The following is a 16,606-nucleotide window of genomic DNA, read 5'->3' as shown; positions in this document are numbered from 1 at the left end:
GAATTCTCTTGCAATTGGTGCTAATCGACGCCATACTCGAGGACTAAACTGAAAGTTAACAATACTCTCTTTTCACGATGATTCAAACACATTTCAGTCAGGACAGGTACTCGTTATTTCTCGGTAAACTTTATTTAGCTTTCGGTAATAGTTTGGCTGAAATGTCATATCAACGATAAATTTACTGTATTTAGAAAAAAACATTTTACCGATCTTCAAACCTAACAAAAGCAATACCTACTTTGCTGAAGTTCGTCTCTGTTACAGCGATGCCCGATTTTGTCGAGCGCAAGAAAGCCTATCTATGTGTCGTCCAGACTACGAGGCATACCATATGATATATAGAAATTAAATATCAATGTTCGTACATCTAGTTTTCACTGGAAATAATGCATATGAAGTCTCCACGGCATACAAACAACATAGCAAGCTCAGCACATATGTAAACATTCAGTTTGAATGGTTTGAATGTAAACATGTGACGTCACTACTAACCGAGACGATGCTCTACGGTCTCAGCATGCTTACTTTTGTACTCTAACATGTGGCGATAAAATATGCGTCACTCTTGAAGTGTTATTTTCCTTACGATGCTTCTTTGTTGTCTGTATACCGTATGAAGTCTCAGTTCAAGATTCGCTATATCAAGTGATAAAGCTTGCAGTCTGGATGTACATAACTTAGTTTGTTGAAATTTCGTGAGGCAACGAATAGAGTAGTGGCTGAATAGTTGTGGTTTTAGTAATTTCAGTCCTCACTATTAAGCATTAGAAAAAAATCGTAACAAAATAAAATGAGAAGCTTCGCCGCGGTCTGGGCTATCTCGTCGCAGGTTAACAAACAGCCGCGAAAGGACATAAACACATCCTGATAAAATCTATCACACCACGCCCAATAACAGTAAACAGCAGCAATCGAACGCCGTTCGCCTAGTACCTACATGCCCGAAAGGGAGGCCCACTCTCGGTACACACATCTAACGAAAAGGAACAACAATTCCTCTATACATAATCTCTAGAGCACATCCGTAACATATAACAATAAAGCCTAACCCGAACGACGGGTCCAAGAAGAGCAGTCATCGTAAATGCTGGCCGTGGCTATGTTTGACAATAGCACAACCGACGCAATAAGGTTCGACTGGGAATGTGGTTGATCGAACAAAGTCCGGTGTTGGGTATGGTTCGGGAATGGTGAGGATCAGCTGCTTCACTACAGCTGATCCTCGTCCTATAAGCCACAGTCGAAGCTCTCGCCCCACTCGCTGTAGCGGGAGTCTTGTTTCTGCAGCCGCTGCTGGCATGCCTCCAGATAGCTATCCTGTATCCTGTACATGCCGCTGTTCGCTTGATACATCAACGTTTCCAGGATGCGCTCGTTCTTGATGGCCTTTGAAGGAAGCACGATTTTGATGAGTTCCTGCGGCGATATTCGGTGGAGCTTCAGGTCACGGGCCAGACGCTCCATGATGCAGCGGAACTCAACTTTGGCATCTGTTTTGGCTGAAGCTTTCGATTTCACCTAAAGAATAGAAGTACTCAATAGAAGGTTAAAAGTCGGATGAATGATCTGAAGTACCTTGTGTTTTGCCCAAGCTAGCATAGCTTCAAATTTGCGAACTTCGGGTATTTCCAGATTTCGACACATGATCATTTGGACCATGCTTTCGCTCAATGTTAGGAACTCGGTCGCCTGGAAAAGGGCATAGGCGCGTGTTTCAACGAACGCCAGTATCATGTTCACAAGTTCCGAGGCAGACGTATATCGCCAGTAGTAGTTCTCGAGGGCTGTTAGCATCGGGCAAACGGCATCTATTCGTAGAAACTGTTTTGCGTGGTGGAAGCAAGCTTGCAGAAGCTCGGGTAAGTCGTAGTGTTCTGCAGCACAAATGAGACCAGGAATTGATATACACGTCAACGGACAACTGCCGGTATGCAGGTAGTCGAGAAGCACTCGGAATGTCTCCGGATCGAATTCGATTATAGTAAACTCAGTCTGTGCCAGCTTAGCGCGGTCAACCTTTTGGGCATCAGCACAAACCGAAAGCCGTGGAACGGCCAGCTGCCCTGCGTTAGCTTTGCTTTTGGAACTGCTTTCCTTGCCATCTTTATCTGCGAAAGTAAAAATAATCAATTTATACTGCGATGAAACTTCTGGTGAAGGATGCGAACCGGAGCAATCCTGGGAGGAAGCCCACTTCTTCTTGTCGTCGGCATTGAGCTGCGATTGCTGCTTTCGTATAGACCGGCCCCAGCCAGCGGTTATCGTTCCGAGCCGTGAGAAGGCTCGCTTCACCATTGGCGACGAGGGAACACTTTTTGGTCGAGGTGATTCAATATCGGGCACTTGCAGGAAGTTGCTACTCTTGGGACGTAGATTCTGTGGAGAGAGAAGAGTTGGGGCAGGCCGAGCCAGTAGCTCCGCAACCGGCACCTGTGGTGATCCGAAACCGGTTTGAATGCCGTAAAGCATTTCCTAGAGTGGAACAAGTTAGTTAGTTATGGGGGGATGGTAGGCTAACGCGAAGAGTTACCTGAAAGACACGACTTCTGACGCCGAGGATGGCACGTACGCCTATGAAGCGGGCCCGCTGTTTGGATTGCTGCCCTACTAGAAATACTACGTCGAATAACTGTGCGTTCTGGAGACACGAAGGTTCCAGATTTAAAAATACGCGTGTAAAATCTTTCGCTAATTGATCGTAGTCTTCGAACTGATCTCTAACCGAATCTAGTAACGGTGAAGAAGGCCTCATGTGTCCTGTAATTGAAAATTCATCAAAGCGGAAATTTCGATCAGATGATATATTCATTCCTCTTTAAAAAATACCACCAACAGGGTGGGGTCGTCTACGATGGACGGGATGAGGGAGGTTTTAAAAAACGTGTATTTCAATATTCAAAGTTCTCCAAATCTTCCAACTTGGCAAGCGAGTGCGACTTTATGCATGGTACAATTTGATGCGTTACCTAAACTTCTTGGGCCAAAGGTACGTTGCAAAATTGTTTAGCTAAAGATAAGCAAGTGGAACAGTTGCAACAACAGTGAACGGTTTGCTCCGTCCAACTCCCAACCGGGGAAGACGTTCAAACAACAACTAAAGTGTATTTGCTCTGTCAACAGTGGCATCATCTCGGGTGCATTTCCTCGGTGAAAATCCTCTTATTTCATTCCCTATCCCGCCATCGCCGTCCGAATGAAAGGCGCTGTCGTTAAGCATCGACTCATATGGCGTGACACGAAAGGCACGGGCCACCCAGGGACTAACAAATGGAAGCATACAAAGCAAATGAAACACTAATAGAGCAAAACAAAAGTGCTAAGGCATTCTAGGAGTTTTTTTTTTCTCTTTTCCAAAGCAAGCTTTCCAATGTATGTAAGTAGAGACAGAAAAATGCAAAAAAAAAAGGAAAAATGAAAAAAGCGGAAAGGATGATACTTTAACCTTAAGCTTACGCGACACACTTTTATGTTGTGCACAATTTGCTCGAAGTGCTTGATGATTGTTATAAAAAGAGGAAAATACCATTTTAGCATGCATCTGAAATTATGTCCCATACTCCTTTCATTCGTCTGATTAGAATACTCAAACAATCAAAACCTTTTTCATATCAATCGAAATTAAAACTCGTACATGAATGGGACAGATTGAAATTCAAAAGATTCAGATTCAAAGAAATCAGAATATATGAAAGTTTAAGAAAACTAGAAATAATTTAAGCTCTTGAATTCTTTTAGAATCATAGCTGTTATGTTAAAAGCTCGACCAAAATCAAACTAAGGGTTTATAAGGTTGCGACGCAATAAGGTTCGACTGGGAATGTGGTTGATCGAACAAAGTCCGGTGTTGGGTATGGTTCGGGTTTGCAATTGTCTGGTTACAATTTGTTAATTCATGTCATTACGTAATGCAAATTCGATCAATTTTGAACCTCTTTTCTGCCCCCTCGTAACACTTTTCGTGTGGGTGATTGATTTTTTGTATACACTGACCCCCTCCGAAAACAAATATTATTTAATAATTTTATTAATATTAATATAATATTAATCGATAAATACAAAACGGTGGGAACCGCCATTTCTGAATATAAGTACCTATGAATATAAGTAAACTGTATGAGAACCGCCCTTCACATTCTCTCCTAGCAAAAGCTAGATGGAACATTGAACCATTCAATTTATTCTACAAGGAGGGCAGCACAAACCGATATTATCAACGATCTATCATCTATCCATTATGATCTCTTCGTTTTGGTCTGCTCATCCGATCAGCACTCGATTCGGTCCGCGAAACCGTCAGGTTCTCCGCGAGCGTAAAGGATCCCAATGTTCATTATCGGACGTATTTGCTGGCTATTGGTCAACTGTCAGTGATACCACTAAAAGAGCTTAAGGACACTCCTCACGGAATCCAAATTTCAAAGAGCTCACTGTAGTGTAATCTGTAAATGTCGTGACCCGGGCGAGTGTTTCAGACTCGACCGTTCGTCGCTACAATGCTCAGCAAACTGAATGTCACTTCTCTTCTACACGATCATTCTGAAATATTTACACAGTGGATTAAATTCAATTTTCTCGCATTCTAAGACAGTTCGCTACACGTGCGTTAGAAATACTTCACAGAAGAGTATATTCTAATTAGAAATTAAGTAATTCAAAAACCACGTTTTAGTAAAGAGAATCAATTCTGTTTTATTCCTGATAGCTTTGTAATCTTGATCTCATACCACAGACAAACAGACATAACACTCGTCAAATTTCCATCGTTCACTGATTTACTGGTCAATTCAAATAATCATTAGTTGGCCAATCGGACACTAGTGGCGCTCGCATCGGATTTGCTCGAGTTTGACATTTGCTCACTACCACCATCTGGTTCGTGATTTGCCCAACTAACTGAAATCAACAGATGTCGTTAGTGTTTAAATAACGATGATTTTGATGAGTTAATGTTCAATGTGTTATGTCTGTTTGTCTGTGCTCATACACTACACTCACGTTTTCGGGGGCACACCACTCGATACTTAGGCGGCGCACAACTGTCATTTCGGTACCAACATTTTAAAAGGGCGTAACTGCTTTTGTAAACAAAAGCTTCTCACGTCGCTGGTGGGTTAATTTGAGCCCACCCACGCAATCCAATACCACTGATGGAAGCATCGAATCCTCTTCTTTCATCTATTGGTACTGGATTACGTGGGTGAGCACACATTAGCCCACCAGAGACGTAAGACGCTCTTGTTCACAAAAGCAGTTTCGCCCTTTTGAAATGTTGATACCGATTTCTGTTGATTTAGCTTTGCTGCGTCGCAGCATGCGTGAAATAATCAAAATGACAGTTGTGTGTTGCTTCCGTATCGAGTGGTGTGCCCCCCAAAACGCGAGCACTTTGAAACTTGGATTCCGTGAGGAGTAACCTTAAATAATTTTTCTGGCTGTTGGTTTTAATCGCCAAGGATGTCTCCTCTCGACCAGTCAAGGTTGCTAAGCCAGGGTTGACCAATTATTCCAAGGAGAAAAGAAGTAGGTATCGTACTCACCCAGGACGACTGTCCTTAAAGCGGTTGTGAGTTTTTGTATTGCGGAAAACCCTTGATTACCTAACATCCGGGTAAGCCGACCATGGGGTTGCCAGATAGTCTCTTATGTCCTCAGTTGGTTAGTTACTGCTGGTTATTTTTCGAACTTAGATAAAAAAAATTTCCAAGCCCCGGTAATTTGATAGTTTTAATTTGTATTATTATTATTTATTCAGACTCAGGCCGAAGCGGCCTGTGCGGTATATAAGAGTCTTCTCCATTCGGCTCGGTCCATGGCTACACGTTGCCAACCACGCAGTCTTCCACCTGATCGATCCACCTTGCCCGCTGCGCACCTTGCCTTTTTGTGCCCGTCAGATCGTTCATTCGCCGCCTCCACGTACCGTCCGCCATCTGTACCCCACCATAGATGGTACGCAGCACTTTCCTTTCGAAAGCTCCAAGTGCGCGTAGGTCCTCCACGAGCATCGTCCAGGTCCAGATCTAATGAGCGTTTTGTAGATTGTCTGTTTGATACGGCGGCGAACTCTATTCGATCGGAGCGTCTTGCGTAGTCCAAAGTACGTACGATTTCCAGCCACTATGCGTCTCCGAATTTCTCTGCTGGTATCATTTTCGGCAGTCACCAGTGAGCCCAAGTATACAAATTCTTCTACCACCTCGATTTCGTCACCACCAATGCAAGCTCGCGGTGGGTGGCTCACATTATTGCATTCTCTTGAACCTCTTGTACTTCGTCTTCGACGTGTTGATGACTAATCCGATTCGCTTAGCTTCCCTTTTTAGTCTGATGTAGGCTTCTCAAATTCTCGTGCCATAATATCTATGCCGTTGGCGAAGCCAAATAGCTGGACGGATAATCCCTGCTCTTCGTATTACCGTTTTTAATTTGTACACTTCTTAATTCGAACCACGTTGGTTTGAACACCATTCAAACATAAAAATTGTTCAAATGTCATTAAACACGTGGGTTGGGAAAAGAAAAATGAACACTGGCTTCGCTGTTTCCCACGGGAACTCGACCACCTTTCAAAAACTTCAAGAATCGTATTCAAGTCATGTTGCCGAGCTGGGTGCAATTAATTTCGCTTCGGGAATAATTTCCGATTAGCCCGTAAACCATTATTTCATCATTTCAGGTAGTCTTAGCTCTATGGAGGTACTTCGGCTGATGAAACCAATTAACTTTCATAGAGTGCTATAAAACTCACACTTACGGTGTTCGGGTCATATTGACCCAGATTTGACCTCAGCTTGCTGATCGGTCACACCTACAACCGGTAATGATCGGAGGAAAATCGTCAGTTGGCCACTTTTATATGGACGAAATATGCAAATCCCGCATGAACCATTCTATTGCTGTTTTTTCTTAAAAATGTACCCAATACTATTTGAGAGACGACGAATTATGAATGCAGACAATTTTTCTACTGATGTTCTAGGTTCTCCATACAATTCTGTTTTTCAGATCTTTGGTCTATCAAGACAATTACGCTTAAAACGAAACTAATAGCAACCCATGGTGTCCATATAGGCCCTTAGAGGTCATGCGCATAATATACGATCTAGATATGTCCAAGTAGGATGTTCGAGTTTCTCCAAATCATTCTGGAATTCATACGAATTGGTCTACCATGTCAACTGGGCTCAATACAAAGCCAATAGCAGCCCGTTTTGTCCATACAGACCTTTAAGAGGCCATGTGCATTAGACCTCTTCATGTTTTCAAAAAGTATCAAAAATTCAATCTTTCAGCCCAGCATCACAATTCTTATGCTAAAATAAGTCTCCTGTCAAATTTTCAGCTAATTCGGATACAATTTCGAGGTGGCTCAAGTCGATTTAGTGTTTTTGAGCTATTTTCAATTTTGGAAAAAATCTAACAAGAGATATAAACGTCGAAAACTATCGCAACAACCTCTATACGGGAGCTTTTGATGTGCTCTACAAGTCTTGTGAATATTGCGATTCGTTCCGTTCACGTTTTGTCCATGTTAAAGTGATTTTCAAGCTTTTAAGTGCATAAAAATACTGTTTCCCCCAAAAGTCGTTGTTCTCAAAAATTCTTGAGTTTATGACAAATGATTGTTAATTTATTATATTATTATTCCTCTTTTTTCCCTGGAAATTTGAGTAATATAATTGCCTATGTGCGATTTACCGTTAAATTCTTAAAAATCAGAAGCTGAACACTTGTAATAAATTAGCACGTTAGATTTTCTTCAAGCAAGTTGTTCGAACAAAACATAAATTAAATCATATGATATTTGATGCTTACAACAAACGACTTCCAAATTTTGTTAAATTCATCATATGTCTGCATGCTTTTAACATTGAGTGCATTGTAGTAACAAGTGAAATCGAAGCTTCTTTGTTTGAACAACTTGTTTGAAGAAATCTCAGCGTGCAAATTTATGACAAATGTTCTGCTTCTGATTTTTAAGAATTTAACAGTAAATCGCACATGGGCAATTATATTACTCAAATTTCCAGGGAAAAAAGAGGAACTATAATATAATAAATTAACAATCATTTGTCATAAACTCAAGAATTTTGTAGAACAACGACTTTTGGGGGAAACAGTATTTTTATGCACTTAAAAGTTTGAAAATCACTTTAACATGGACAAAACGTGAACGGAACGAATCGCAATGTTCACAAGACTTGTAAAGCACACCAAAAGCTTCCGTATAGAGGTTGTTGCGATAGTTTTCGACGTTTATATCTCTTGTTAGATTTTTTCCAAAATTGAAAATAGCCCAAAAACACTAAATTGACTTGAGCCACCTCGAAATTTTATCCGAATTAGCTGAAAATTTGACAGGAGACTTATTTCAGCATAAGAATTGTGATTCTTGGCTGACCGGTTGAGTTTTTGATACTTTTTGGAAACATGAAGAGGTCTAATGTGCATGGTTTAAGACTTAGATATGTCCAAACCAGATGTTCTAAGTTCTTCAAATCATTCTGGGGATCTTACCAATTGGTCTACCAAGACAACTGGGCTCAATATAAAGCCAATAGCAATCCATACAGGCACTTGGAGGCTTTGCGTATGATTTACGATTTAGACATGTTAAAATCGGATATCCTAAGTTCTCCAAATCTTTCTAGAGTTCAAACCAATTGATCTTTCAAGTCAACTGCGCTTGGTACAAAGCCATTAGCAATCCATCGTGTCCATCCTAGCGCTCAGAGACAATGTGCAAGGTTTACGATTTATGAATGTCAAAATCGAATGTTCTAATTTCTCCAAATCATTCTGGAGTTCAGACCAACTGCTCTCCCAAGGAAACTGGGCTCGATACATAGCCAATAGGAATCCATGATGTTCATATAGCCGCCTCCCCGATCAGGATTGCATGACAAAATAATAACAGACTTATATCAATGGTTGTTATTTATAACAACGTGTGTAATAATTAGATAATTCGATAGGACATAATCTTCGACCAGTCGCATTTCATATCAAAATTAGAACAAAATTGAAATTAATGACTTTTTTTTCTGTTCGTAGATATTGGGGAAAAATCGAAGATAACCACCTTCATTATAACTTGAACCACAGAGTTAGGGATCGAACGTATGGGTGAGAGCACACAAGTAAGCCTCGCATGGTATGCATGGTCGGTAGTGTTAGAATAGCTGAAGTCTGGTGATGCCTGGCAGGAGTGTCGGGGGCAGATACCTCTGCGGCACCTTAGAACTAGAGGACACGTAAGTCTTGTTTCTGATTGCGGGTTGATGCTTCTGCAGCACCTCAGAAATTGGAGATGTTTGGAGATGTTTGGAGATGCTGATGGGGTGACCACAACACTGATTGAGGACTATCTGGGCTTCGAAATGTCAACAGGTGAGTACCTCCTGCAAGATACCTGGAAGATTACCTGCTGATCAGGGTAGAAATATTTCACAGTCAATGCAGTGAAAAACATTTATCTCAGTATAATCTGCAGTCGCCTTCATCACCGCCGTGTGGTGAGTGCGACTGGGTGCAGCCGAAAAATCATTTCCAACACTGACCGTTCAATTTCGCATTCAGCCACTCACAAGTCGCTCTGACAGGCTGCTCAGTTCGCGCCTTACCGTATGACTGTGAGTGGCGCGTGGTGATTTTTTTCAATTTGCTGGGTGAATGTGTACATTTTGCTGTGGTAAATTTCATCTTCGCGGCGCAGTGGGTGATGTGAGTTCTGTTGTTTACTTTTCTGCCTCTCCGGGAATGTGAGGTTGATTTCTGAGTCTGCCTCGTAGGAGCCACCAGCATAGGGTCACCTCCGGCTTGGTAGACAAATGGTGCCACCTTATTGTAGGACGGGGTGATCACCAACTGAATGGGGACTGTCTGTACTGTGAAATTGCAGCACGAGGTACCTCCTGCAGGGAACCTGCGTACTCTTGCTGTCATTCGAGCGGCATAGGCAGGTGAGTGTTGGGGCACATGTGGTGCCAGTATGTCTTGTGTACTGATGGTGCATGGGGAATACCAGGAGAGTTGTGGCGCATATGTGCACTTGTGTACATCATGTAGGGGGCGCAATGCTTAATATTCATCCCCTGAAGTATTGCTTAATTGCGGGCCTCTCATCCCCACACTACCTGGGTGCGCCTCCCCAGGTGTCTTGTTTCAGATTTCCTGTGCCTTCATAAAAAATAAGGCCATAAACCATGCACATAATATTCGAGGGCCTGATTGATAAGAAAGAGTCGGTATCGATTCTGTACCGTGCGTTCTGCTAAACAAATTGGTCCAAACTCCGAAATGGTTTCGGGAACTAAGATCATTGTTTTTGCACATATTTTTTTTGCTGCTAAAAGCCTATATGAACACCATGGGTTGTTTTCAATTCTGTACTGAACAAAATTGACTTAGTTGATCAGCTGGTCTGAGCTCCAGACTGATTTGAAGAATATCCGATTTAGACATATCCCAGGGCCCGCATATGGGAAGCAGTGTTACGATAGACGGGGATTCTTTCGAGGTGGTCGATGAATTCGTCTACTTTGGATCCTTGCTATCGCCTGCTAATAATGTTAGTCGTGAAATACGATGCCACGTCATCCGTGGAAGTCGGACCTACTACGGGCTCCAGAAGCTGCGGTCAAAAATGATTCACACCTGCACCAAATGTGTCATAAAACGCTCATAAGGCACTCAGAGTGTTCGAAAGACGGGTGCTTAGCAGTGTTGTGCTGAATCATTATCAGGCGATAATTATTGCAATTTTTATGTAAAAACTTTTCACGTGAAAACAGTAGGCGAGTTGTCGCCAGCGACATTTTCTCGAATTTTGTACTCAATCGATAATAAACACATAATTTTCATTCAAACATTAATCTTTACTAATATCAGCTAATTGTCAACGATCCCGTTATATCTTCTATTTAGCGTTATGGTTTCATGGTAGTAATGAAATAGAGTTCAAAATGTAATGGTAAATGCTTCAAATCAAGATACGATTTTCAAACGATTCTTAATCGCTGGCGAGTTTTTATCACTTGATAATTTAAAAGTATGATCGCAGGTATGTTTTGGTCATCCTGAATTTATTGAAAATTTGATTTTTCCCATCCCTGCTTAGGACCATCTTAGGCGGTGTGCAAGAAGACAGTGTGTGGCGGCGAAGGATTAACCACGAGCTCGCCCAGCTCTACGACGAACCCAGCATCCAAAAAGTAGCTAACGCCGAAAGGGTACGACGGACTGGGCATGTTGCAAGAATGCCAGGCAGCAATTCTGCAAAGATGCTGTTCGCTTCTAATCCGGCAGGTACAAGACGACGTAGAGCGCACCGAGCGAGGTGGGCTAACAGGTATAGAAGGCCTTGGCGAACGTTGGGCGCATTCGAGGATGGAGTGATGCGGTCTCGAACCGTGTATTCTGGCGTCAAATTGTTGACTAGTGTTATCTATTATGATATTAAGCTAAAGCTATTAAGCTAAATAAATGAAGTAAATCATGTGCCATAAAGACTTCCGAAGTGCAAGAGTGTTCGCAATATGAATCAAAATGATACATTTGATGCGAAGCTCTTGAACGGTAAATTGTTATCCAAATTAAATTTCCTAGTTCCTTAGCGATCTTTGAGGAATTTCTCTCTTCTGCAACCAAGCTATCGACGCACCGTATGGATATTATCTTACATGAGTAGAGTGCTTACGATAATAGAACCAAGTTACGATATGATTGGCTCATCCGATAAGTTCCGAAACAAAAATCCGTAGAAGAAATTTGTTCTTTAGTCTGCGGAAATTGTCCAACGTAATAAAATAGAGATGTCGGACAAGCCGTTAATAGGATACAATATTTCAAAACCTTTATGTTATCGATTCGGTCTAAACATCATCCACAGTACATGCACCACAGCACATGGAGACGCGTGGTTGTTTACCATGGTGACTGTATGGCGAATAAATTACTATTTATTAACCTTCTGCCTGTGCTCAGAAAAACTTATGTTGTCTGTGCTCTGGGCTCATATTGACCCGAAAATGAAATTGCTTTAACTTTTTTTTATCATTCGGCCAATTTTGGATTTTTTGGGAGGTGTCCAAAGAAATAATTAATATTGAGCGTCTTAGGGGAAAATGTTACAGTCGATAACAAAACACTGAAGAAGTTTTCAAGTAGAAAACGAAATACGTATCGGTTAATACATAAGTGAATATAGCGGAAGTAAATGGAAGATTGAAGTATTTTAACCTTGTTTCTAAAGATAATTTCATAATGTTCTAGGTTGTAACCTCAGATTTAGGTGAACGGGTGGGGTTTTTGTAGAAAAAGGGTACAAAAACAGTGAATTTTTATGCTTATTTTATTTATATCTGAAAATCCTACCAATTTTGAACTGCACCTTTTCAAAAAGGCTATGCAGGAAGGCATGTCCTTGATATAAGACATAGGTTTGTTTAGAAGATGGCCGCTAGGTGGGTGGTGGTATATTTGAAATCATTATTTTAGACCACTCACGATATTGTATGGAATTTTCCTACATTGTAAATATTCTATTCGCACAAATTTGTAAAATGATGTCTTAAGCAAAGCTTGACTGGTGGGGATGAACTGTCATTCATTTATTAAGTTTACATCTAAACAGATAACACTAAATTAACAGTTTGACGCCACAATGCACGGTTCGAGGCCGCATCTCTCCATCCTCGAATGCGCCCCACGCTCGCCAAGTCGTTTTGTACCTGGTCAGCGCACCTGTCTTATGACTGAAAAAATAATTAGGAATTATACAAATAGAATATAGAATCTTCGATATTCGGCTAATCCGACTTCTTAAATTGTTTGATATTTTATGAAAAAATAAGAGATCATTCAATTAAAAATATAAAACCACAGAGTTGTTGCAGTTCCTTGCAGTGAAACGCAGATTTCTGACTACCCATACTCTAACGGTATAATTATTTCTGGAGAGAATCTTCTTCTACTTCTTCTATGGCTCTACATTCCAACTGGAACTTGGCCTGCTTTTCAACTTAGTATTCTATTAGCATTTCCTCAGTTATTCATTGAAAGCGTTTCTATGCCCGCCATTACATGAGTATGTGTCTTGTGTGGCAAGTACAATGGACACACTATGCCCAGGTTGTCGAGAATGTTTTCAACTCAAAAACATCCTAGACCGGACCGAGAATCGATCTCGCCATCTCCGGATTAGCAATCCTACGCCTTTGCTCGCAAGGCTTCTGGAGAGAATAGATCCTTTTAAATACAGTCGACTCTCTACATCTCGATGTTCTATATCTCGATATCTCTCCCTATGTCGATGGTTTCCTCAGTCTCTTCAATCTACATATATTTGGGCTTTCTACATCTCGATATCCTCCCTATCTCGATATCCCTCTATCTCGATGGGTTCTGATCATATTTTGTTCATGATTTACTCTCCTTATGTCGATATGTTCAAATTGTTAGGCTACTAGATCATCTTTTTACAATAACAATCACATCAACAACAGGAAACGACATTTGTTTTGTTGTCGTTTTTCATAGCAACGAGCTTTTTTGGATCTAGTACCCATTTCAATTTTCCTTCCATTCTTCGATCTCTCCCTATCTCGATGGTCCCTTCAATATCGAGATGTAGAGAGGCGACTGTATCACGAAAATCGGAGAGATCGTATATGGAAAAGTTGATGTTTTTAACGTGTGTGAGAGAGAGAAAAAAAATTCTGATGTTCTTGAGTCTTGACTCAGCAAATTACTCAAAATAAAATAGTTATTAAATTTTATTTAATTTTCCTGTTGATTACATGCAAATTGAAAAGAAATATCTAACTATTTAAAATGTATCAGTTTAGTGTTGCTAACCTACATGTCTATGGAAAATAACTGAACAACTTGATTTTGGCATACTGTACTAAGTTATGGAATTGCTGATTTATTCTTCGCTAGTCTCGTCTCAGAGAACTACTATCTTTTTGATGGAAATTTAATGAAAGTCATTGAAGAAAATTTACAGAAAACCGTTGACAACGTCTCATCAGCCTAGATAACCGTGTAGCACAAACGTGTAGTGTCAGTAGAGGTTGTCTCAACTAATTATGAATAATATTTCGGACCGCCAGATGGTAAAAATCCCTCAATTCTGAAACCTCAACTCCAAGATGTAATAATGCGACCAGTGCTGATGAATTAATGGTTGAGGAGATTTTGAAGAACGCATCCACGGACAGGCCCTAAGGAGCACAAGGCCGAAATCCTCAGTATGTTTCTTTACATTACGGCATGGTCAACCTTCACGGAAGGCGGACCGTCGATGGAAGGGTTGTATAAATCTAAACTCATCCTTGGCTATCGTTTCGCCAAATTCAATTGAGGAAAATAAAGAACACCCCACACAACGATTGGTTCAAGTGAAATCTGAGGAAGTGCCACGGTGTGTTATGTCACACACGAGATTAGTTAACTTTGACATCAAAATACTCTTATCAAGTGTTAAAGCTTGTAGTTTGAATAACCTATAAAACTAGAAAATAATTCCTCGGGAAAACTATAAACACGTAACCAAACGTCTTAATTCTGTGTGACTCTTTACGGTATAGATACCACGCTGCTCCATGCTCACGCTTCATACCATTATTTGAAACTCGTATGCGTGGTGTGCTATTTTTTAGAAACGAGCGCTAACATGCGTGTTGCCTCCATGAAACTTCCGGAATAAAGACATCTTTGCTTTAGGGATGTTATGGATTTTATGTATTTTTTAAAACGGCAGACAACTGGTTGAAGCTCTCTGTGAACTGAGGCTAAGCTATCTATAAGAGTTGTCAAAATGGAAACTATAGCGACTACGTATCCAGTTTAATGTTCACAAGCACATTTAAATGTGCGAGTATTTTGATTAGCATTTGACTTATGATCATCATCATTCTATTTGATTACTGTAAAACACGCTAAATCAACAATTAAAAATAAAAACTAGTTACTTGAACAATCGCATGTAAGAACAAAAATACTTTTTTTTATAAAGAGAAATAGCGACAACACTACATTGCAGAAAATATACTATTAGAAAGTACTTGTAAGATAGTTAGTTCTCGTATATTTTTTATCATGCCAACTTCTAGATGTTTGTTAAATAAGAGGAAATAGTATCACATAAATATATTGAAGCGTTGACTCTTTTAGTGCCACTAGAAGAAAGCTACAAGCAAAGTTCATAGACAGAAGCGTAGTTTCAAAAGCATTTAAAATTTTAAAAGTTTCTGAAGGTGTAAAATAGTGCTTTATGATGTGTCTCATCCAAAATTTATAAGCCAATTGATTAGGTTTCGGATTGAAAGGTGAGTGCCAATTGATTTCCCATAACATGTTCGAATGGTTCCAATTCTAATTCCTACTGGTTCTGAGGATGGGGTTGAAATTAGATAAAGATCATAGTAAGGATAGGCAGGTATTTATAGTAGAGTAGAGCGTAATAAGGGATCATTAACAGACAGAAGCAGCTTGACAGGTACACTTGACTGCGTTGCGCTCTTCTTCAGTATGAAGCAATAGAGAGTGACAGATAGACGTTATATTCGTTCAGTGCTCGGTCGGATTGTTCGGCTAATGAAAGTGCTATTGTTTCCAGTGTGATCTGTGTCTATGTTTATGAGTGAATGTGTTGATGGTAGTATTGAATTTTTGTGTCAGTGTCGAACAGAGACAGACTTATAGAAGACAGAGATAGCTTTTTGCGCAGTACATACTATGTGGCACATAGAGTCGCATACAGCAACTAACTGTCACTCGTAACATGCAAGGATCCTCACCGATGGGTCTCCACGAACCCCTTCGGTATGGTTTGGGGATCTGTCCGGTTTCGGCATGGTTCGCCAGGTTGGCCACGATGTCTTCGAGCATCTGCGAACGGGTGCGTTCCTGCATCCGAGCGAACTTGGGCGCCGAGTAGGATGCTCGCTCGCCGTTGACAATCTTCGTTAGCAGCCACTCTCTGTACGGTTGTTTGGTGCACAGATTAGTTTGCCGAGTTCATTGTTGAGTTTTGCAAAAGGCGGAGAAACTTACCGAAACATTGGACCCTTTTCGAACACCGACTGCTCCCAGAGGTACGGTTTGTAGGCACCAACTTCGTCTCTCGTGACGACCGAAACCTCGTAGCGAGTCGGTTTCCGCTTGATACGGGCCGATACGCGGACCTGGAAGTAGGGAAAATTTGTAGAAATACAATTCTAATGCATATTTCTTTCCATTTACAATTCACAATAGCGTAAATTTGATACAGGAATACACCCGATTCTGTTTTACACGGCCGTGTAAAAAAAAATCCCATACAAAATTTTTGCAAAGTTGCTCCATTTTGCATGATTTGTCGAGAAATCATAAAACTTTTACACGCATTTTCGAATTTTGAACTGAAAACTTTTTTTACACGGGACGCATCCCCCGTGTAAAAAAAGAATCGGGTGTAGAAAGAAAAGTTCTCGAGAGCATTCAGCATAATTCACGCAATTTTCCACCATTTTGTTGTCAAATATAATAAAGGCTTCGTGGCCATGCGATTATCTGCGTTGGTCGTTTGCATGCCTTGAAGCCTGTAGCTTCGAAACAA

The 16,606-nt window shown here is 40.8% G+C and overlaps 1 protein-coding gene across 3 annotated transcripts in view; it reads right to left on the bottom strand.

The window, feature by feature from the left end:
* Positions 1-219: 219 nt before the first annotated feature.
* The window catches only part of LOC134226539 (uncharacterized), a 710,533-nt gene continuing 694,146 nt past the window's right edge, over positions 220-16,606 (bottom strand). For 2 of the 3 annotated variants that reach the window (XM_062707374.1, XM_062707375.1), the window contains exons 18-23: positions 16,063-16,193; positions 15,744-15,988; positions 2,534-2,760; positions 2,172-2,475; positions 1,579-2,111; positions 220-1,521 (exon numbers count right to left, since the gene is read on the bottom strand). In XM_062707374.1, coding sequence (XP_062563358.1) covers positions 1,231-1,521; positions 1,579-2,111; positions 2,172-2,475; positions 2,534-2,760; positions 15,744-15,988; positions 16,063-16,193 — 1,731 coding nt within the window. In that variant the 3' untranslated portion in view covers positions 220-1,230. The remainder of the gene's footprint in view (positions 1,522-1,578; positions 2,112-2,171; positions 2,476-2,533; positions 2,761-15,743; positions 15,989-16,062; positions 16,194-16,606) is intronic. The other variant, XM_062707376.1, reaches the window with a different exon arrangement.

The sequence above is a fragment of the Armigeres subalbatus genome, chromosome 3 (assembly GCF_024139115.2).
Source record: "Armigeres subalbatus isolate Guangzhou_Male chromosome 3, GZ_Asu_2, whole genome shotgun sequence".
Classification (NCBI taxonomy): domain Eukaryota; kingdom Metazoa; phylum Arthropoda; class Insecta; order Diptera; family Culicidae; genus Armigeres; species Armigeres subalbatus.
This window is presented reverse-complemented; position numbering and strand designations above follow the sequence as displayed.